The 24,332-nt window shown below is 36.8% G+C and overlaps 1 protein-coding gene across 10 annotated transcripts in view; it reads left to right on the top strand.

The window, feature by feature from the left end:
- The first annotated feature begins 5,409 nt into the window (after window positions 1-5,409).
- Window positions 5,410-24,332, top strand: part of RBM39 (RNA binding motif protein 39) — a 30,243-nt gene continuing 11,320 nt past the window's right edge. For 2 of the 10 annotated variants that reach the window (XM_049650892.1, XM_049650897.1), the window contains exons 1-9: window positions 5,412-5,748; window positions 6,365-6,428; window positions 8,199-8,248; window positions 12,813-13,007; window positions 15,515-15,568; window positions 17,334-17,451; window positions 18,557-18,709; window positions 20,944-21,081; window positions 22,184-22,249. In XM_049650892.1, the coding sequence (XP_049506849.1) occupies window positions 6,378-6,428; window positions 8,199-8,248; window positions 12,813-13,007; window positions 15,515-15,568; window positions 17,334-17,451; window positions 18,557-18,709; window positions 20,944-21,081; window positions 22,184-22,249 (825 nt within the window). In that variant the 5' untranslated portion in view covers window positions 5,412-5,748; window positions 6,365-6,377. Of the gene's footprint in view, window positions 5,749-6,364; window positions 6,429-6,653; window positions 8,253-12,793; window positions 13,008-15,352; window positions 15,419-15,514; window positions 15,569-17,333; window positions 17,452-18,556; window positions 18,710-20,943; window positions 21,082-22,183; window positions 22,250-24,332 lie in introns of those variants that run through there. The other 8 variants (XM_049650894.1, XM_049650895.1, XM_049650893.1 and 5 more) reach the window with 8 other exon arrangements.

Here is a 24,332-nt window from a genome sequence, read left to right on the forward strand (position 1 = left end):
TTTTTGTTTTTTCAACGTTTTTTATTTATTTTTGGGACAGAGAGAGACAGAGCATGAACGGGGGAGGGGCAGAGAGAGAGGGAGACACAGAATCGGTAACAGGCTCCAGGCTCCGAGCCATCAGCCCAGAGCCCGACACGGGGCTCGAACTCACGGACCGCGAGATCGTGACCTGGCTGAAGTCGGACGCTTAACCTACTGCGCCACCCAGGCGCCCCTAAAAAAATTTTTTTAAGGTTTATTTATTTTTGAGAGAGAGACAGAGACAGAGACAGAGTGTGAGTGGGGGAGGGGCAGAGAGCAGGAAGGAGACACAGAATCTGAAACAGGCTCCAGGCTCTGAAGTGTCAGCACAGAGCCTGATGCAGGGCTCGAAATCATCAATAGTGAGACCATGACTTGAGCTGAAGTTGGACACTTAACTGAGTGAGCCACCCAGGCACTGGAGTTCTAAATATTTATTGAATCAATCAGTAAATGGCATATTTCACTGATAAAACTCCAAAAGAATGTTCTAAATTCTATTTTGTTATAGTGTATTGAATATTTTCATTTTTATTTTCAAGGTAAAATAGTGTTTTGGGAAATCCTGTTGCCCGTGGGATGGACAGATGGGCTGTATTGTCATCTTATTCATGAGTGCCTCTTAATGTTCTTGATTTCCTTAACTATGGGAGTTTAAAACACTGTATTTTTGTGACCAAATATTAAACTCTGGCAAAAACATTGATTGTTGCTTCCTTATCTAGTTTACACAGGATCTTAAGAAACTGTATCTTAAGTTTGAGGAACAGGATTCTTTGTTGGTGATACCAAGCAAGATTATTATGAGAGTACATGGCATCAACCTGAAATACATGGTTAGTAATGTACCCCTGAAAAATCTCTTCTTTGAAGGACTAATCATTCTCAAGCTGATGAACATTCCTTTAGGATATGTCACTAAAATGTCCCTGACATTATGGCCAGTAGACAGACAAATCTTTGAAACAAATGCCAAATTCAATCAGTAAATTGATTAGATAACAAAGTACTAAGGGGAAGGATTGATAGTTTCATATACCCAAATCAGGCAAAATCATAGGGGTGGCAAAATTATTTCTATCTATATGAAGAGCCTTGAGATTCTTGATGTCATAATGACTTGGGAAAGAAAACAAAAAGGTTCATTATGCCTGTCAGTGGCTCAAGAATATTGCCGGAATCTATCAGGCAGGTTATGCAACCACAGTCTTTGGTCCAGGTCAAAAACTCTGGCCAAAAAGGAACCTTGGTCTTCTGAGATAGTGTATGAATTCTTTTGGGATGTCAATCTCAAGTTTTTTGAGATAATAAAATCTTCTCTTATGGGTGTGTTTTTACAAAGAGAGGTTTAAATTTAAATATATATATAATGTCTTAAAACATTTATGTTGTTTTGAGATACTTTGAACCATTCTTAAAAATTTTAAGTTTATTTATTTATTTAGAAAGAGTGTATGTGTGGATGGGGGTGGGGCAGAGAGGGGAGAGAGAGAATCCCAAGCAGGCTGTGTTTTCAGCTTGGAGCCGGATTTGGGGCTCAACATGGGGCTTGATCCCACGAACAGTGAGATCATGACCTGAGCCAAAATCAAATGCTGAACAGACTGAGCCACCCAGGCACCCCAGGGATACTTTGTATGTATAATTAAGTTGTAATGTTTAAGAGAATTTTGCATATTTAAGATTCTAATTAAATATGTGTAATTGAGTAATTGAGTTGAGACTTATGATTTTAATGGGAAAGGTATAGGAGACTACATTAGAAAATTTTAAGAAAAAGAAAATTTTCTTGGATACTATTTTTAATCTTATTTTTTAAATTTACATCCAAATTAGTTAGCACATAGTGCAACAATGATTTCAGGTGTAGATTCCCTAATGCCAGAAAATTTTAAGAAACTAAGACTGACTATACTTGTTATCAAAAAAAAATTTTTTTTAATCTTTATTTATTTTTGAGAGAGAGACAGAGTGCAAGCGGGGGAGGAACAGAGAGAGAGAGAGAGGGAGACATAGAATCCAAAGCAGGCTCTAGGCTCTGAGCTGTCATCACAGAGCCCAATGCGGGGCTTGAACTCACGAACCTTGAGATCATGATCTGAGCTAAAGTCAGATGCTTAACTGACTGAGCCACCCAGGCGCTCTTATACTTGTTATTTTTTTAAAAAGATTTTACTTACAAAAAAAAAAAGATTTTATTTACTTAAAAAATGCAAATATCAAAAATAGCATTAAAAATTTATTTATTTATTTTTTAGAAAGAGAAAGACAGAGTTGTGAGTTGGGGAGGGGCAGAGAGAGAAGGAGACACAGAGTCTGAAGCATGGTTCCAGGCCCTGAGCTGTCAGCACAGAGCCGGACGCGGGGCTTGCACCCACAAACTGTGAGATTATGCCCTGAGCTGAAGTTGGACACTTAACTGACTGAGCCACCCAGGCGCCCTAAAAATAGCATTTTCTGTCCATAAAAGTCATACACTGACATCAAAAAACTCACATTGCAAAATATATATACTTTTAATGTTTATTTACTTTTGAGAGAGGGAGAGAGACTGTGCTGCTCAGGCACATGCGTGTGGGAGGGGCAGAGAAAGAGAGAGAGAGAGAATCCCAAGTGGCACCTGCACTGTCATCATGGAGCCTGACTTGGAGCTAGAACTCACAAACCATGAGATCATTACCTGAGCTGAAACCAAGAGTCAAATGCTTAACTGCCAGGTGTCCAGGCAAAATCTATTTTTTAAAAGATTTTATGTAATACAAAAATATTTTAGTATTCATTTATTTATTTAAATTTTGGTTAACATATAGTGCAATATTGGTTTCAGGAGTAGAATTCAATGATTCATCCCTTATATTCAACGCTCAGTGCTCATCATAAAAAGTGCTCTCTTTAGTTACCCCTCACCCATCTAGCCTATCTCCCACGCACCCAAAAGATTTTACTTTCAAGTAATCTCTATATCCAATATGGAGCTTGATCTCACAATCCTGAGATCAAGAGTCGCATGGTCAGTCGAGGGAGCCTAGGTGGCTGTTGGTTAAGCATCCGACTAAGGCTCAGGTCATGATTTTGCTAGTCCCAAGTTCGGGCCCCAAGTTGGGCTGTGTGCTGACAGCTAAGAGCCTGGAGACTGTTTCAAATTCTGTGTCTCTTTCCTGCTCTCTGCCCCTTCCCCACTCATGCTCTGTCTCTCTTTCTCTCTTTCTCAAATATAAATAAACATAAAAAAAAAAAAAAAAAGAGTCACATGCTCCACAGACAGAGCCAGCCAGGCACCCTGACATCTGACATCAGCAAAATAATTTTTTGAATTTTAAAATTCTCTAAGATTAGTATCTATTACATCCTGTATCCCAAGCTTTTGGCTATTGTGTACTCCTCTTTATACATTATAGAACATAATAATATTCTCGATGGTGGTGATGATTTAAACCAATGACCTTCTGCTTCAAATGACTCGAGAATAAAATGATGAAAGGGGGAAAAATGATGAAAGGGGAATTAATTTACACAGAAAGTCAGTGAGCCAGACAGAGAAAGGTTTTGCAAAATGCATGAAAAGCATATTTTGTTTCGAATATCTTCTTTTAAAACATAAAAAATATATTTGTTTTAGAGACTGAGTTTTCCAGCTGGTGTTTGTGCTCTAAATTTCCAGGTTCTCTCTGGTCATCCTTGAACAGAAAACAATTTAAGAAACATTCAATAATCAAGTGACTGAAGGCTTACAGCCTTCCTATTCCCAAAGAAGTCTAGAGGTTCAAGTCAAATTTTGTGCTGTCATGTTCCTAAACGAACAAATTAATAAGGGGCCAGCCACCTTTATACTTTGATATTTGCACAATTAACAAGTCACAATAATGAAAACCAAACGGGAAAAGAGAAAGCAAAAGTTAACTTTGTTAGCTTGAACATATTATGATTCAGTGTTTTGGGATTTTCAACACAAAAAATTAAGAGGATATGAATTACCAGGAAAAGGAGTAAGGGAATATTACTATGTAAAATCTACTAATCCTCTAAGAGAAACACCTGTGTGGGAGGTTAACCAGAAATGTAAAGCCCCTTTACACCTACATTTCCTTCAAATAATTGTTTAGCAGTAACAGAAGTTCACTTTTCTGAGGATGAAATATTTGCCAGGCACATTATAGACATTATCTCATGTAATCCTCACTATAGCCCCACTAGGTCTGCACTCATTTATCGAGGGTCCCCCTGGGGGAATTCAGTTGGTGAGCATTATCAGCCTAGGGCAGTCTCAAGAAGCTTAGCCTAGTAATTATTACTACCCCCTTCTTCACAAGAGGAGATGGGAGGATAGGCTCTAAGAGATTAACTTACTTGTCCAAGTCCAAGGTCATACAGTGTTGGAGCAGCTACACGAACCAAATTATCTCATGTCAAATCTTACCCTCGATTATTAATCTATTAATAGACTTATCTGTAAGATTTTTTGCTTCTAATGCCTCGATTTTTTTCAAACATTTTTATCTTAGAGGAGGAAGCCTTAGAGCCAACGACCTCTCTGCTGCCTTCTTTTTCACAGCGTTGACCAAAGAGCAAGTGGTGCTTTTACACTGTAACTGCCAGGTATCTGGGGAGCTTGAGGGGCGAGGAGTCGAGTCCCAGGGGAATGGGGGACTTTTTTTTTTTTTTTTTTTTTGAAGAAATAGCAACCCCGACACAAGGCCAGACTGTAAAATCCCGAGCAGAAAGCTGATTCATTGCCAAAGGAAGTTTATTTTTTTCACCTCCTCATTGCCTTTCTCCACTATTTCCAAGCGTGTTTTGTTAGCAGTGTCTAGCCCACTGACTCCAAAATGCCGGAAAAACCTAGTTTTTATTCTACACCCATATCTCTCTAGCCCCTACCCCTGTACGGTCTCTTCTTGCCTTTCTTCTCACGTGCCTTTCACTTCTTCACCTTTGGCGGATGATCTATACATGACGCTTTTTGTTTTATTCTATCGCCATATGGACTAGATTGCCTTATGGCGACCTTGACAGACACCAGGGTGGGAAGCCCGGGGGAGGGGAGAGGCAGTCAGCTCTGAGAGAAAAACCTTCAGATAACTGTTGAGGAGACGCCACGGGGAGGAGGCAACCACAGAGCTCCACTTAGCGTTCAATTTTTAAAAAGATTGACAGGAAGTGTACCAACTGTCTTTGCTCTAGCTACTTGCGCGGTCTCGCGAGATACGAACGTCCGTGTAGAGGGGGTGTCAAAGGCTCCTCTCTGAGTGGGGGATGGGAATATCTGTGGCGCAATCATTGCGCGAGATTGGGCCATAGTCGCTCGGGCCATGCTTACATCTCGCGATATTTCGGCCGGTACGGTCTGGAACTACGGGCAACTTCTCGCGAGAGCCCGTGCTGAGGGCTCTGTGAGACCCCGTGTGTTTGTGTGTGTGTATGTGTGTTGGTGGATGTGAGTACGAGGAAGCAGCGGCCGCCATTTCAGAGAGCTTGTCGAAGCTGTCGCAGGGGTGGATCCTGAGCTGCCGAAGCCGCCGTCCTGCACTTCCGCGCGGGCTCCTCTAATCCCATTGTTTCTTTTAGATTCGCTCGGGCCTATCCGCCCTCGGAGCCCGAAATTCGGGCTGGGCGGTACCGCGGCCTGGGCCTAGCGGCTTAACAGTAGCAACAGCGGCGGCAGCAACAGCAGCAGCCCCCGTCTTTCCGAATACAAGCACCCCAGGGGCCCGAAAGCCCGCACAGGTAAGGAGGTGTCGCGGGCCTGAGTATTGTCAGAGCTTTTCAGAGGTTTAGTTTTCGTCTGGGTTGAGGGGCACTCCTTAGTCGGTGTTTAACGACTTGGTGGGGGGGCAGGTTCTCGAGAAATCGGCTCCATTTCGGCGACCGCGCCCTTATTTTCCGGTCGTGTAGATTTCAGGGTTTTTGGGTGGCAGGGACCCCAGAGAGGCCTAGGGCGGATAGAGACTTGGTCCCTTAGAGGCCTGGGGCGGCCGCGACCTCCCAACATGGCGCCAGCCGAACGCTACCATGGCACACAACCCCTCCCAACCGAGGGAGTTTCCCTTTGCCCCTAAAATGGCAGCGCGGGTTTTGCGCGGAAAGAGGCGCTCTCGCTCGAGTCGCGCGCGTTGTTTTTGGAGTTAATTGTAGGCTGCTTTTTGAATGTACGTTTAATGTATTTCTGTCTGTTCAGTCTTGGAGGCATTTCAGATTTAGTTACCAAGACTGGTAAAGTGCATCCCCTTTGGTTATTCCAGGGTTTTTGAAGTATTTTCTGAAGTTTCGGAGTTTGTCGTGTAAGAAGGAAATAGGGCAGAATTGAAAAATGTTTACTCACTGAATTACCTTTATTTTCTAGGCGTTTAGAGAAAATGGCAGACGATATTGATATTGAAGCAATGCTTGAGGCTCCTTACAAGAAGGTGAGAAAAAACATGTCGGTGAGGTTTATTTATTTCTTAATTTAGCATTATCACGAAACTACTGCTGAAATGTAAACTAACCTCCCCGGAGCCCTCTTGATTTACCTTATCAGAGATGCATTACGTGTAACTTACAAAAGTAAATATATGCTATTGATGTAATAATATTGTGCAGTAGTTTCACTTCAGCGTGATGAATAAATGCCCATCTATCTCTCTTTGTAGACTTGCCTAACGATATCTCACCTCTACTCCCATGAATTCACCTTTGATTCCAGTGTGAACTGTCAATCATAAGGTAGTAATTGAGTGACTTATCGCTGTACCGTGGTCCCCTAGGTAAAATGACTCAACTAAGAATTACCAGCTCCAGTTTGGTATAGCAAAAAGGTGAATGTAGTGGTTTGGGAAAATAGCAGGGGTCCAAGAATAACAAAGCATAACCAGTCTGTGGCAAGCAAATCTTTAAATAAGTTTTACAAGAAGAAATGGGTGAGATTTAAATTTTCTTCTATATATATACATATATATATGACTGGTGATAGTAAATATTGAAACAGGCAGGTGATGATCTGCTCAGTTAAAAATTACTAAAATTCTTGGATCCCTGAATAGAAATTTTTTTTTAAAGCAAAGGAGGCAGTATCACAAACTTAAAGTCACTTGATGACTGTTTTTACTGTTCTCCATATTTTACTTTTAATTAGTCCCTGCCATAATATTTCACACTAAAAGCTACAGAGGAATTATTTTGGCTAATAGTATAGTCTTTGACCCATTTCAGTATCACAGTAAAAGTAAAGTGTCTTTTCATTCTTTCACCAGTTGGTGGTGAAAATAGCAGTATGCATGCATTATCACTGGTGTCACAAACTGTAAGCTTTGTAAGTTAGGACTTATACTTCTATAACTGATGTGATCAAACTTTGAAAATAAACATTGCACTAAACCTTTTAAAAATAATACATCTGTTTTGGATTGTATAGCACGACCATGTGGTACCAATATGGATGAATTCTTTCTAGCTTTAAATGGTGTATGTAGTTTTATAATGCTTAGACTCTTGAAGAACTTTCTATTTTAATGTTAAGATTCTTGTGTCTTAGTTTAACATGGATGTAGTTCCATGTAAACAGGTATGGAAGTAGGAAATGTTTAGGCTGGACTGGTGGATTATTAATTGACTTTCTTGGGTTCTTGGGAGTCAACATTACTAAAGCAGTGTGAATCCCTGTTTGCTTCAGGGCGAGATGTGTGACAGAGGTGGCATCAAGCTCTTACAGTCCCAACCCTCCAACGGAAATGGGCGAAGATCTCAGGAATGGCATCGGTCACAGGAAATCGATAGTGGCTGGCTGCTAGCATGGCCACTTGGGGCTTAGGCAGAAATAGAGCCATGGTACTGACCAAAGGGACCATAGCACATGGAATAAAACTCAAAACAGGACTTCATTCATGTTTTATAGAAATTCTATTTAACCACTTGAACACTGTAAATCTGGATAACTTAATATCTAACTATATAAGAAAGTAAAATTTAACATGTTAATATGCATTTTTATTTTTGTATCACGATGACTTAATTGTAAGCAACAAAGTGGTTAAACACATACCCATCTAAATTTTTTTATAGCCTTCCATGTTAAATTATAAGCAAGTAATTAGTTTTAAAATTGTTTTGTATTTTCTTATTCCTATTCCCTTTACCCTTTGACAACTTGAAATGTTACCACTTCGTCCTCATGATGTTCTTCTATCAACCCTGCTTAGGATGAGAACAAGTTGAGCAGTGCTAACGGCCATGAAGAACGTAGCAAAAAGTAAGTTATAACAAGGGACCTGGGGTGGGGGGGGGGGACCTTTATGTGATTGAGATCTTAAGTTGTGTTCCTGTGGCTATAGCATCAAACTAAAAGTTCTCTTCAAAAGCTTTTGTCTCTTTTAGAAAAGTTGTTCTTTACCTTCTGGGACAAGAAACTATTTGAGGATATGAAACTATGGACTCTTTTCCTAGATTTCAGGATATAGTGTCAGGGACCTTTTGGACACCTTCCCTTCCAAGTCTGTCCATGACAATCTGGATAAGAGTTCCTGTATTACAGCTTGTCTTCTGTCTTAAATTTATTAACTTTGGCTTAATATTTTGGTGTGTGTTATCAATAAAACTGTTACAATCTACTGAAGATGGGTTAGGAAGAAGAAAAGGTAATAAATAACCAGGCCATGGAAAATATTTGCTCTAAATCACCACTGAAGGAATCAGAGCTGTGAATTATTTATGCTCCTTGCTGCTTAAAGGCCCTTTTTATAGTAACGTTATAGCATAGTTAAGTACTTCTTAGGTGCTTCTTACATGGTTTTTGTTATCTTAAGCTTTTTAAACTTTAAGCCTTAAATAGAATGGAGTTTTTTTAAAGTTTTATTTGTTTATACAAGTTACTAGGTTAAATGAGTAACCCATAACAGGAACTCAGTGCTCCATAGTGCAGAATATAGTATAGGATAAGTTTCAATAAAATTGTAAGCAGAACCAGTTTATAAGGTTTGATCCTGTTTTTGGAGTTTTCTTTCAGCTTTAAAATTAATCATTCTTAACATCACTTGGTCATGTTACAAGCATTAAATTGTTTTAGTAGCCTATTTTGTGAACGTACATGACCTCATAATACGTAAAGAAAAAGTGATAACATAGCTGTTTATTTGATTTCTTTGGCTCTTATCCTAGTAAGAGCTCAGAGTGCTTCATAGTACACTACCTTACCATCCTCACAACAATTCTTATTTGGTAGGTTGATAGAGTTTTGCAAAATAGATGAGAAAATTCTTAGTTTGGATTATGTAGGCTTTGTTCTTTTTTTTTTTTTTTTTTTTATTCTTACACTTCCTCTAAAGTAATATAGTAATGCATTGAATTAAAATGCAATTTGTGGAAAATGTCTTATATTTTGGTACAAAGTTAGGTGGAGGATCTGTTATAGTTCCTCACTAATCACAACAGATTTTGGGAATTAATCATACTGGGTTTAGTCTTGAATTTTTATAGTTTGAGGCAATCAACCAACCTTTGTGTGGTTTAATGTTGCCTACTTTTAGACCTTTTACTAAAGTCAGTTTCCTAATTAATGACTCTAATTCACAGTTCTTCAATTCATAATGAAAACTAGGAAGGAGTATCCATGTAAATTTAAATTATCTAATCTAGGTGTGGGTAAGGATCTCATCCTGAGTGCCAGCAGGATGAGAACAATGTACTTTAGGGCACAGACTTTCTTTGTTCAACCATTCTCAGCTGTCACTCCTTGCTTCTAACTCAGTCTGCAGTTTATACTTATTTTTATCCTGCATCTAAGCTCATTAAGGCTACCAAGCTTACACAGGACATTTAGTATTAAGCTCTCCATGACTAATGGTTTATGACCTTTATCTAAAGAGTTTTCTGACACTGAATAGAAGAATGGGTAATTTTCTTTCATTGGCTATAGGATAGCCAATTTAAGGGAATGTCTTCTTAAAATAGCCCAACTACCATCTAGTATTTTTTTAAATGTAGAAGTTATTTCTGTCAGACTTCTCAGTCTCCGTTTAAGCTGCTTAAATAAATGGCTTTTTTGTTCAATCAGAAACTTTGCACCCATTTTTCTAAAGGGAATTAATCTTTCAAATTAATTTGGAAGTTATTTAGAAAAAAAATTTTCTATGTAAGGTTAGATGAGATATAGAACAAGTACAGTGTTCTGTGCTTTAGTGTTATGTGTAAGTTCTGTTAATCAAAGGAAAGTGCCATGTTGCATTTTTCATCCTAAAACTTCGTTGTCTTAAAAGCAATTGAGTATTGGGATGCAATTTTAAGGTAGTAAGAAAATGCACTTTTTGAGAAATTGAGACTTGACTAGTAACTAGTAAATGTTTTCTTTTAAAAAATAGTTCTGATTTTCAGTCTGTACAGTCAGTTGTATTCTGGTAGTAGTAAAAAGAACTAAGTTTAACACAAACTGGTTATCAATTAGCCTACCTTCTGAAGAACTATACCCCTGAGTTTGGCAAGATCTCAAAGTATGCCTGAGCTTGCCTTCGTGGGAATATTACTAGTGTAATCATTTTTGGAAAGTCTGAACCAGTGTCCATTCAGTTAAGCTCTTTAGGAATTACTCAAAGGATAACAATAAAATGACACAGTTGAAATATATTGGCTACTGTGTGTGGATTATCTATAAATTTTGGAATAAATGACTTTTCTATTTTTTTTCTTATTTTCCAGAGTACTTTGCATTTAAATTTTAGATCTTCTTACATGGAAGAGGTCAAATCCAGTTATAGCAAAACACCTTTACAGCAGAGGCCATATAACCAAAAAGTCCAAAGGCCCAGCCCAGTGGACCATTTACTTCAATGATGTTCAGTACAAAATTCCACTGCCACTAAAGACTTTGGAAAGTCCCTTTTAAGTTGTAACAGGATTTGACTATTAGTGTGGATTATGATAACCCTTCTTTAGTTAACTTAATGTTCTTTCAAGCTGCAGTTTGTTATGGAGAAGTATACTGCTTTCTTAAATTTTTGTCTGGGCTTTTATGAAGAGGATCGTGCTTCTGAATGTCTTAGTATGTTGTTGTCTTTTTACCTGTCTGGGGTTGCCTTCAGATGTGGGTGGGAACTCATCTGTAAAAAGTTCTAGGAAGACTTTTAGTTGAAGTTAGCTCTCCAATTTACCAGTCCTTTCCTTTGGCAGAGGAAGTTTGGGGCCTAAAAAAAGAGGTAGATTGGGAGGTTGGCTGCCTCTCTGTTATGGGCCATCTAGGAGCAGAGCAAAACTTTATTTGTCCTTTTTGTGGGGGATGGAGTTACTTTTTACTTTGTCCCCTGATGGATTATATGTAGGACTTCTGATTATAGCTATCTCACAGAATTCTTAAGGCTAAGACATAGGGTCAGGTGTTTCAGGCAACAGAGTTGGAATGTTATCTGTTGCTCTTCTGGGCATTGCTTTGATGACTTCTATATAAATAATGAGTGTAGCCTAATTTTCTGTCATGTGCTACCTAGCATATACATTTCTGACAGTCAGGTGGATTATCTTGAAATTTTAGACAAAGTTTCTGCCTCCTTGGAAAGCTCTACATCTCCTTGTGATTGGAGTGTGGGTTTCAAGATTCCAGAAGGTGGGTGTCTTCATTTTCTATTTTCAATGCACTCTAAGATGACCTGCTTACAGGTTCTCTGAGGCAGACTTCAATTGCTCTTGTGCTAACTTTGCTTTGATAAGGACTAAACAGTTTAATTAAATTTTCCAAATGATGTAGAGTTGTCAAAATGTTTTAATGATCTTTTAGCCACTACAAATTGACATTTTAGCGGAATAAGTTTATTTTGAAATGTCTTTCGGTTTATATTGAAATATCTGAAGGCACCTCTAAAATTTGGGTGATGACACAGAGGTACAGATGGTAAGATTTAATTATGAAACGAATGGTTGGTATACTGTGAAGAACACAGAAATGACAGATATGACTGACTGGCTTTTTTACCTTTCAGAGTTTGAGATTTTATAAAGACTGATAAAGGTGTTGATCCTTGTTTTTGATTGCACCCCACAGGCTTGTGTAAAATGACATCCTCCCCATTTTCTGGTGTACTCATTATAACTTTTAATAGGAAATATCTGAAAAACAGGGAGGAGGGCACTTGTTGGGATGAGCACTGGGTGTTGTATGGAAACCAATTTGACAATAAATTATATTTTTTAAAAAAATCTGAGAAAGATCACATTAAAGTCTAGATGTATCAGAATGCGTTTTATTGCATTAGTTCTATCGTCCTTTGTCATTACTTGTAATTTTCCCAGGAAAACCAAAATATTGATGCTTGTATGGCCCTTTGAGAGTATAAAATACTCGTATTCATACATGTAAATTGGGTCAAATTTGGCTCATGTAAGGGAAATTAAGTTTATTTTTATGTAAATTTTTGTGTATGACCCACTGTTTCTTCAATGTTAACATTCTATTGTAAATTTGATTTTATTACTGTATCTTGTAGATTACAGTAAATCTCTTTGTTGGCCAGTTATGTTGGTCACACTTTAAGAGTTCAAGTTTTGATCTTCTTCCTCCCAATAAATCATTTCCTTGTTAAAGCTGTAACTGACTCAAGAGAGATCATTAGTAGTCCCTGCTCTCTCAAATGATTGTCACTGTCTGCTGATTTTAAGTAGTAGAAAGAAGGCAAAGGTGGGGTGCTATTTACCTTACCTAGGAATTATTTTTCCATAAGTATGATTATGTATCATAGTAGTAAAAATAGCAAGATAAATTTTTAAAAAGATTTCTGACCATAAAAGGAAGTAATTTTAAGCTAGCAAGATAATAGTAATTTTTTTCTTCTCAGGAGGAAAAAAAGCAAGAGCAGAAGTCGTAGTCATGAACGTAAAAGAAGCAAAAGTAAGGAACGGAAACGAAGTAGAGATAGAGAAAGGAAAAAGAGTAAAAGCCGTGAAAGGAAGCGAAGTAGAAGCAAAGAAAGGAGACGAAGCCGCTCAAGAAGTCGAGATCGCAGATTCAGAGGCCGCTACAGAAGTCCTTAGTATGTAACTATAGTTACGGTGATTTTGGTTTTAGAGTCATTCTCTGGGTGTACATAAAACAATTTAACCTGGAAAATTTGCATTGTAAAATTTTGTTTTTCATTACGACTAGTTAAAAAGCATTAGATGAGGTATTGGCATTGAAAAGTCTAGCAAAGTAGAAATACAGCATGTGGACCAGTACATAACATTTGTATTACTAAGCATACAGATTTTCTGTTACTCCATCTAAAATATTTTAACTGTATGCCATGTAAACTAGACCAAAGCACTGCAGTGCTTAAAAAACTTGATATTGTAGTACCAAATATTTGAAAGCTTAAAGGTGTGTGAGCTATTTAAATTTTTTTTACTGAACATAAATTAAAAATTTTAAAGCTCAAATAGATAAGTTATAAATGTAATTAGTCAAATATGTAGTTAATCTTGTCTGGCTGTTTTCAGCTGAAATGACAGACCATTTGTGAATTTGGTGTATGCTCCTTGATAATGATCAACTTGGGGCTCATCACATTTATATTTAAGGTTTTTAAAAATAGTAAGACGCTGATAAAAATGCTTTGAAATTACTCTGGAAATTTGAATGTGGTTATGTAACAAGTTGGAAATATATTTTATTACGGTCATTTTAAAAACTATATTAATAAAGTTTGGAAGGAACCTACCTACAACTCTTAAGGATTGCTTCTAGCTAGCAATTCTTAGTGCTTTAAGATGTTCTTTCCTCTTAATGAACATACTGTTGTAAACTGTGGGAGTTATTTTAAAATTAACACTCTTGAATGGTTGGAGATGGAATTCAAAGACAAACAGACCTCAATAAGACATTTGGCTCTTTCACTTGTGCAAGTTAACACTCCAAGCTTGAGCTTTCTCATCTTTTAAGAAGGAGGTAATAACTGACAGATAAATTTAATGAGTTGAATTGAGAAGAGAATGAAAATAAAGCACCCACATTAACTGCTATTCATGAAATGTTTTAGTATTATTTGAAGCCATTAAAGTTATTAACACTTTGGATCCTGATTCTGGGTCTTTAACCTTTAAAATAAAAAGGATTGAACTCCTTGTTTTCTACTTTCTTCCTAGCTGCTTATCTCATAAACAATTTAAGAGCTGAAAGAGGACACAATGTTGCTTTAATTCCAGATGCTGTATTAAAAAGTACTTTGTTTTTTTGTCCAATTTATCAAAAATTACCATATTCATTTTTACCAGAATGAATTAAATGGGGGAGGATTACTTTAATAAATTCTGAATATGGTTTATCTAGAGTAATGAAAGCTTGAAGTCAGCCTGTAATCCTAGTCTGACTTCAAAGTGATTTAGTTCTCACATTTGTTTTCATGTGATCTTTAATTTATCCATTAAATGTATACTCTTAATTCTGGTTATTAGTCTGAATGGCAAAGGACCCATTTAACATATAACTTTATTTGGAACTGCTTGGATGTTGCAGGTGTGCATAGAGTCCATGAAAACAAGTCCAAATGTGGATCACATACCACTGTTTTGTTTTGTTACCCTTCCTGAAAAGGATAGTAGGATGAGCACTAAAGGACATCTGACCTGTCCCTTTAAGTTAGTTTGGTCTTTCAGAATAAAAGATCCAGAAACTATTGGGCCTTTTTAAGATTCAGAATAAAATTGTGTTATAACAGTTACCTTTATAATATTTTCGAAAACATGCTTTTATTATGTCAAGTTCCTAAAACATTTTTTGAAATAATAACTTTCTTCACATCTTTACTATGGAATATTTTGCCACAAAGAAAAGTATGACACATAAACTTCTTTCATGCAGTCTCTGAGACTTAACTGTTATATGGAAAAGAAGTTTTCATGATGTTAAAGAATTAGTTCCTTGTTTTTAAACATTCCTCAAACAAGAAAACACGTATGAATATTGTATATGTACGTGCATACAAATGTATTCCTGAGAAAGGATCTGCAAAAATACACACCAAATTGTTAACTGCAGTTATTCTGGTGTGAGGGAAGTTCAGGGTGACTTATTTTCACTTCTGCTTTTTTTTTTTTCTTCTCAGGAATGTATTCATAGTGTAAAAAGAATTATAGACTGAAAATGAGGGTGAGATTTTTTAGATTCTTAACAATCTTGAGGCTGTAACCTTTGGTCTCGGCACCTCTCAGTGGTCCAGGATGGATAAATATAAGAGCAGTTTGCCTGGGATAATTAAGAGAAAAAGTCTCTATTTCCTCTTCATAATTGAGGTGGAAAAGAATCAGCCTGAACAATGTTAAACTTGCTGGAGAGCGCATGAACGCGATCTTAGCAAGACCCTAACCCTGTAACTAGTGTAATTTTGTGTTTCCTTTTTAGCTCCGGACCAAAATTTAACAGTGCCATCCGAGGAAAGATTGGGTTGCCTCATAGCATCAAATTAAGGTTTTTAAACATACTTCTGAATTGTTTAAATTGTTTTTCAAGGAACTGATGTGGTGTACTTGTTTGGGTAATTTCTGAAACTTTTTAACTTTGCAGCAGACGACGCTCCCGAAGCAAAAGTCCATTCAGAAAAGACAAGAGCCCTGTGAGGTAGCTGTTGTCCCTATTTTTTTTTTTTCCCTTTAGCACTTTAAGCTTTTATAAAGCTTTTACAGTGTGTGTTACTATTAATTAACATTTTGTAATTTGGACAGTATTTGTACTATATCTTCTGTGGGTAGTACTGGGATACTGTTAAATCAGTGTGGATTTGTAAGTTTTCATTTTAATTTCGTATTACTAAGAATGGAGCAGTAATTAATGTGTAGATCTTACATGTGTTCTTAAATCACTTGTAAGTAAATTTTTTTAATGGTAGCTATAGAAAATTTTAAGTAGACTTTGCTTACCTTTGGAATTAATAAATTTTACTAACGTAGCTTCATGGGAAAGTGGTTGTAACTATCACAAGTTTTATCATTTGGCTGTCTTTACTGAGATAAAGTACTTCCATTTCCAAAGTTTTAGCCAGGTTTGTTTGTTTCTAAGTAGTAATCTTAATGTTCTCGAATCTTTGAGTTAATTTTCCTCTTAAATATAAGACCTCCCTATCACACCTTCTATTTATTTTGGCTCAAGGAACACTTTGGTATATGGCAGCATTATTCTTTACTGATATTCTGGCTTCCCTTAAAGGGCACCTTTTAACTTAGAGGTTATTACTTGTTATATTTGTTTGATATATTGTAATCCTAAGATTTGATGAAAACCTTAATATTTTTAAAAGCTCTTTTTTGTAACACAGAGCTTTTCACTCTTTAATATTTACTTTTCCTAAGAAAATCCCCTTTAGTTCTCATTTTATGGATGCAGTCTAGCTTTGTACCTCTGTTTTATATGTTTAAAATTAGCTGATTCCTCAAGGAAATGTGCCAGAATTTTGTAGGTAGAATACTTCAAAAGTACTTCCTGACAATGCTTAGAATGCGGATAAGAGCATATTTGTGCTTATGTCTCTAAGGATTCACTTAGAACCTTAACCTTAGTGATGTTTTCTAATAAATAATGTTAATAGACGCTTGTGTTTCTTCCTCAAAATTCATGAAATTAAGTTTCATCTTTTGTGCTTTTTTACTTAACTCAGGCACTTTAGTTCCCTCCATATAATCAGAAATGCTGTCAGTTATCAAGGCTATATGTAAAAATAATTAAGTTGAATTCCACTGCTGATAATTTGTCTATATAATTTCCTGCTTTTCATTTTTGATTTGCTTATGGGTACTGTTTCTGTATTTTATAACCGTCAAGAAACATTCTTTTGGATACTAAATTTGTAGTCTTACGAGACTGATCTAATAAACAACCAGTTCGTTATTCCATATATTTATCTCAGTTTGTTAAATAAAAAAATCAGGAAAAAATTTCAGAATAAAATAGTTCTCATAACTTGGAGTTCAGCATTTGTGATTGTCAGACTATTTCACTGTATGATTTTGTTTTGGGAAATCATTCCTTCCACTACAGTCTGATACTTGTAGTTAGTTATTTTTAGTGATTCTTATTAAACTCGGGTTTCTGATAGTTTTTTTTATTATTCTGTATAAATTACTGTTTGTAAAATTGCCAGGCCAATGGACTTCTGTCCTGGTACCATGTGAGGTATTATCAGAAGAAACATCTAGTAACTGTCGTCTTGTTGAAGGAATTGAGTCACAGTGAATTATTTTATGGATGTTTTGTATAAATCTTAGTGAAATATTCATTTTGTGAATAGTGACAAACTACTTTTGTTAAAGTTTATTCTATTTATTGAAAATGAATTTTAAAAAGTAAAAATAAGAGCGTAAGTTATAAAATTAATTTTTATTCCTGTTAGGGAACCTATTGATAATCTAACTCCTGAGGAAAGAGATGCAAGGACAGTTTTCTGCATGCAGCTGGCAGCAAGAATTCGCCCAAGGGATTTGGAAGAGTTTTTCTCTACAGTAGGAAAGGTAAGTTTTTAGTTTATTCGGGGAGATCAAGTATGTGAGAAGTGCAAACAATATTTTTATTACTTCTTTTTAGAGAGCACTGGTGAGGTAGAGAGAATCTTACGTAGGGTGCACACTCAGTTCTGATCTCCAATGCAGGGCTCGATCCCACAACCCTGGGATCATGTCCTGAGCCAAAATCAAGAGTCAGACACAAGCAACTGAGCCACCCAGGTGTCCCAACAAAAAAACATTTTTTTTTTAATTTTATTTATTTATTAAAAAAAAGAATTTTTTTTTTTTAAACGTTTATTTATTGAGACAGAGCACGAACAGGGGAGAGTCAGAGAGAGGGAGACACAGAATCTGAAACAGGCTCCAGGCTCCGAGCTGTCAGCACAGAACCCAATGCGGGGCTTGAACTGACGGACTGTGAGATCATGACCTGAGCCGAAGTTGGACGCTTAACCAACTGAGCCACCCAGGCGCCCCCCAAATTTTTTTTTTTAACGTTTATTTATTTTTGAGACAGCATGAACAGGGGAGGGTCAGAGAAAGAGGGAGACACAGAATCCTAAACAGGCTCCAGGCTCCGAGCTGTCAGCACAGAGCCCGACACGGGGCTCGAACCCACGGACCGCGAGATCCTGACCTGAGCCGAAGTCGGACGCTTAACCGACTGAGCCACCCAGGCGCCCCAAAAAAACATTTTAATAATAACCTTAATATGTTAGGTTGAACTAGAGAATATTTAAACATCAAATCTTTTGATTTGTTTGAAATTCAGTTAGGGAATTTTTTTGCGCAGCATTTCTGTTTTACTTCACTTGGAAGTTAATAGTATTGGAGATAATAACCATTATCACACATTCATGAGAAGTAGAAGTGGACTGACAATTTTACTTATTTTAAACCATTGTTGGGGAGGGGAGGGTGCCTGGCTGACTTAGTCTAGAAGATATATGACTCTTAATTGCAGGGTCATCAATTCTTGCCCCACATTGGGCGTAGAGATTATTTAAAAGTAAGCAAATAAAACCACATTGTCAGTAAAATAAAAAATAATGGTTTATAGTGGATGGTTGCATAAAGAGAACCTTGTATTAAGTGTTTGTTTTCTTTTTAGGTTCGAGATGTGAGAATGATTTCTGATAGAAATTCAAGACGTTCCAAAGGAATTGCATATGTGGAGTTTGTTGATGTTAGCTCGGTGCCTCTAGCAATAGGATTAACTGGCCAACGTGTTTTAGGAGTGCCAATCATAGTACAAGCGTCACAGGTAATTTTTTTCTTGGTTAGGAATTTGATTAGCGATAGTACAAGAAACCTGCTCTTGCTTAATGTTATGCTGTAGTACCTTATATAATCATGAATTATTGAGTTAGATGTTCTCAGAACAGGTTTGTTTCTTTTTTGTCTTCATTACTTTGATAAAAGTATAATTTTAACAATATTCTGTTCGTGGTTTTTTTTTGTTGTTTATGTAATTTTGAGAGAGGGGCAGAGAGAGATTCCCAAGCAGACTGCTCTGTCAGCACAGTGCCCAATGTGGGGCTTGAACTCACAAACCGTGAAATCATGACCTGAGCCGAGTCAGATGCTTAACTTACTGAGCTATCCAGGCACCCCCATCTTGTTCTAATATAAGTCTTGAATATCTATTTCATGAAAAAGACTTGAGACCGTGGTCTATAATTTTATTGCTTTGTGGTGATTCATTGAGTATAGAAGCATTGAAGAGCATGTTTACCGCTGCTTTTTTAAATGGAGTGATTTTGACACTTCTAATAAATTTTAATATTTTTATTGTTTTATAATGCATCTTACGATGTATAACGTATAAGATTTTATAAAATGTTAAGAGTAGTTTGAATAACTATCAGTTATTAGCATTTCTTGAAGGTAAGATGTTTCAAACTAATTTTCAGAAAGTCTTCTGGTTAAAATGTCTTTTGTTCCTTTTTGCTGGTACTTTATAGTGAGTAATGCCTTTGGGAAATGAAATTAGCATTAGCAATACAGTAAATGTGAAAAAATTGGTATGTATCATTCTATTATGAAAGTATTTTTAGGATTCTATATCCATACTTACTTTTATTAAGAAACATATCTGTCACTGGTAGCTCAGTTTTTTCTTTTTAATGGAGAATATAGAATTCAAAGAATATTTTTGAGGGGCATCTGGATTGTTCATGTCATGATCTCACGGTTCGTGAGTTCGAGCCCTGTGTTGGGCTCTGTGCTGACAGCTCAGAACATAGAGCCTGCTTCAGATTCTGTCTCCCTCTTTCTCTGCCCCTCCCCTGCTCACCCTCTGTCCCTGTCTCTCAAAAATAAACACTGAAAAAAAATTAAATACTTTGAGCAATATAAAACTTGTGTTAAAAAAAAATAAGTCCTGTTGGTTGCTTTTCGAACCACTGAAGTTAATACTCTGGAATTCCTAAATAATATAGTTACTTCATCAACTTCAGTGATTTTATTTATAAAATAAGTAAAAAAGGCACCAGCCTTGGAACCAGATCTGACATGAAATTCCATCCAGTTTCACTGCTAATAAGTTGTTTGTAACTAAGTTATTCACTTACGTCATATCTAAAAGGCAATAATAGATCCTATTTAATGTTTTAGAAGTAACTTGATAGTGGGTATTTATCACTTGAATGTCTGTTTAAAAAAATAGGCAATTATTGGGAAATGGGTAAAAGTAATTCCTTGATTTCCCGTAATGAAGGACAAACTTAATAGCATGTAGACAGAGGGCTGAGAATCCTCAAATTAAATGAGGTTTTGAATTCATTTAACTTTTAAGCTTCCTTTGGGATATTTACTGCTCATGGTGCCCCAGTTTATTAATAAGAAAAGGAACATGTGTTAGAGTATAAATTGATAATCATTACCTTTGAGAAAGACTACTTTTAGAAAAAATGACAGCCAAACTGAATGGTTTGCTTGATTGGATTTTATATTGACAAATGCTCTTTATGACAGCCAGCCAGTTGGTGTACTGTACTTTGAGTAACAGTGATTTTGAGAGTGCATCAATTTTAATGAATAATGAATGTATTTACCTAAATTCTAGGAAAGTCTTATTTCCCACATTTAGCATGTTTGGTGTCAGCATGCATCTAATTTAGATGATAGAGTGTACTTTTAGAACTGATTTCAACTTACATAGGAAATACAGCATATAGTTGGTTTGTATATGTCTTGTATAGGGGCTTAAAACTTGTTTTAAAACTTCTTGAATGAAATATTACAGTTTTTGTTTAGAAATTGGGCATTTGAACCATATTCTTAAAATTAATTTGAACTCTGCGCTGTTAATCACAGTGGCAGGTAAGTGGAATCATACAATATTTATACTTCTGTGTGTGACTCACCTTATCATGATGTCATCACTATCCTTTGACATCACTTGTCATTAAGCAAATCTAAAGTGAATGGGATTTTACTTTGAAATGATTTGAATTAGTGCTGCGTGATGTGCATTTTGTCCTGTCCAACTTGTAGGCAGAAAAAAACAGAGCTGCAGCAATGGCAAACAATCTACAAAAGGGAAGTGCTGGACCTATGAGGCTTTATGTGGGCTCGTTACACTTTAACATAACTGAAGATATGCTTCGGGGGATCTTTGAGCCTTTTGGAAGGGTAAGTCCCAGTATCTTCATACAATTCATTGCCTTTTCATGTATTCACAGTTGTGCAGTGATCAACTACATTCAGCGTTGAGTTTAGTTATTCCAGCATCTTGGGCAATTTATCATGTGTGGTGTTACTGAGAATTAATGTTTGGTGTTTTTAGCATAATGGTGGAAAGGAAGCAAATTGTTAATTATTTCTAATACCTGATTGTAGGTTTACAAAGGAACTTTGGTTTTTAGTGGTTTGTTTTTGAAGCAAAAGAATAAGATCATACTTTTTTTTTTTTTCCCCCTTGTTCCACAGTGCATAACTTCTTGTTTGGGACGTTTCTAGGCTTTTAGAAGGTATTTTGGAAATGAGGGTTGTGATGTATTTTCAAAAAAAAGTTTTTTTTTTTCTTTCCTAAATCTGAGAGAGCACAAACAGAACAGGGAGAGAGAGAAAATCTTAAGCAGGCTTCGCACCCAGCTTTGAGCCTGACACAGGGCTCAATCCCTTGACCTGGGATGACGGCCTAAGGCAAAATCAATAGTTGTTCAACAGACTGAGCCACCCAGGAGCCCCTCAGTTCGGGGGTGGGGATGACTTTTTTTTTAAGTTTATTTAATTTGAGAGAGTGAGGGAGGGAGGGACAGAAAAGGAGAAGGAGAGAGTGAGTCTCAGAGCAGGCTCTCCACTAGTAGTGCAGAGCCTGATGGGCTCAAACTCATGAAACTGTAAGGTCATAATCTGAGCTGAAACCAAGAGTCGGATGATTAACTGAATGAGCCATCCAGGCGCCCCTGGATGAGTTTTTTTTATTAAAGAGGAATTTTTTTTAACGTTTGTTTAGTTTTGAAGTAGAGACAGAGCGTGAGTGTGGGAGGGGCAGAGAGGGAGACACAGAATCCTAAATGGGCTCCCGGCTCTGCGCTGTCAGCATAAAGCCTGACGCGGGACTCTAACCCACAAACTGCGAGATCATGATATGAGCGGAAGTCAGACACTTAACCGACTGAGCCACCCAGGCGCCCCGGATGAGATTTTTTTAAAAAATCATGTTTCAAGGAATAAAATGCTTTTGTTTCCTCCTTTTTGCTTCAATAATAATCATGATTTTCATTTTTAGATTGAAAGTATCCAACTCATGATGGATAGTGAAACAGGTCGATCTAAGGGATATGGTTTTATTACGGTAAGCAATTACCATGATTAACATCATGTTTACCAAATGTTGATGTTTAGCCAGTTTCCTATTCTGTATATGGTCATTAATTTCCATAGCTAAATCTCTGTGTCATTGAAGTCTATAATTCCATTATGAGTTCTTCAGTTTCTTAGTACGTTTTATTACGTGTTTTTGTGAGTTGAATGAAAAGTCTCTTGAAATTCTGTTTTACTTAAAATTCTTTTTGTGTGTCATCACCTCAAAACCATGGTCAGAATTGTTTTATTATAAGGGTTTGTGGTTAACCAGCATAGCCCATTCCCTGATGGGAATAGAGTTTTGATGTGGCACTTGGGATAATTGAATGGAGGGGCCCCTTTAAAAGTAAATTCTCTTCTGTATTTCCCAATGTAATTCAATTACATCATCATATATCTTCAGGAGGTTCTGGAAACTATTTCTAGAGCAAATGTGAATTGGCACCATAGCTGCTATTGCAAAAAAAGAAAGAAAGAAAGAAAGAAAGAAAGAAAAAGTTTTTTTAATAAGGCTTATTTGTTTTTGAAAGAGAGACAGACAGAGCTTGAGCACAGGGGAGGGGCAGAGAGAGGGAGGCACAGAGCCTGATGCAGGGCTCAAACACATGGACTGTGAGTGAGATCAAGACCGGAGCTGAGGTTGGATGCTTAACTGACTGAGCCACCCAGGCACCCTGAAAAAAATTTTTTAAATACAAATAGGTCTGAATTCTAATCAAGAAATTATAATTGTATTGTGTTCAAATTTCAGTAAAATTTAAATGTTTTTTAGTGATAAAGTTTTATTGGTAATTGGGATTTTTATCTTTCTCAATATGTATTAGTGAAAGGAGAAAAGTTACTTATAAATTATAGCTGTTAAGTCACTTTAAAAAAATTTTTTTTTTTAACGTTTATTTATTTTTGAGACAGAGCATGAACAGGGGAGGGGCAGAGAGAGAGGGAAACACAGAATCTGAAACAGGCTCCAGGCTCTGAGCTGTCAGCACAGAGCCCAACTCGGGGCTCAAACTCACGGACCGTGAGATCATGACCTGAGCCGAAGTTGGACGCTTAACTGACCGAGCCACCCAGGCGCCCCAAGTCACTTTTTTTAAACTAATTTTTTATTTTGCTTCTAATAACATTAGTGTGGTTATTTTCCTCTGTGTGTGGTCAAGACATTTTACGTGTCACTTCTACTAAATTGAGTATTTCATCATGTGTTCCCTAAAATATTTTTTTTATGTGATAGGTTTGGTGCTTGAATATTTGGTTAGTGGCCAGGCACATTTTTCATAGAAATCTTACTAAATGTCAGATAAAACATGCAGGCCTATTATTATTAAAAAAATTTTTTTTAATGTTTATATTTGAGACAGAGACCAAATGCCAGTTGTGGGGTGGTGGGCAGAGAGAGAGAGAGGGAGACACAGAGTCTGAGGCAGCTCCAGGCTCTGAGCTGTCCACACACAGCCCAATGCAGGGCTCAAACTTCAAGCCATGACATCTTGACCTGAGCTGAAGTCTGATGCTTAACCAACTGAGCCACCCAAGTGCTCCTCAAAAAATTTTTAATTATCAACTATACATACGCTATTTACTAAGATCTGGTACAAAGCTAGATTATGTAAATCTATATGGTGCTGTATTGGTAAATGTTTTCTGTTTTGTGACTCTCCATTATTTCTTCCTGTCTTGATAAAAGAGAAAAAAAATTATTTTGCAACATACTGGTAAAATATTAAGGTATGGAATTCATGAGAGTATATTTTTCTTCCATTAAGTGAAATACAGAGTGCAAATCAGTTTGTGTTTGCATCCTGGGAATTAACAGTTTTCATGATGTTATTGGCAATAAAATGACCCAGGATTTTTTTTTAAAAATAACATTTGAGTGATGTTTTAATTTTTCTAAATAGTTCTTTTTTTTTTTTTTTTTTTTTTAATTTTTTTTCAACGTTTTTTATTTATTTTTGGGACAGAGAGAGAGCATGAACGGGGGAGGGGCAGAGAGAGAGGGAGACACAGAATCGGAAACAGGCTCCAGGCTCCGAGCAATCAGCCCAGAGCCTGACGCGGGGCTCGAACTC

Source organism: Panthera uncia, assembly GCF_023721935.1.
Source record: "Panthera uncia isolate 11264 chromosome A3 unlocalized genomic scaffold, Puncia_PCG_1.0 HiC_scaffold_11, whole genome shotgun sequence".
NCBI classification, from domain to species: domain Eukaryota; kingdom Metazoa; phylum Chordata; class Mammalia; order Carnivora; family Felidae; genus Panthera; species Panthera uncia.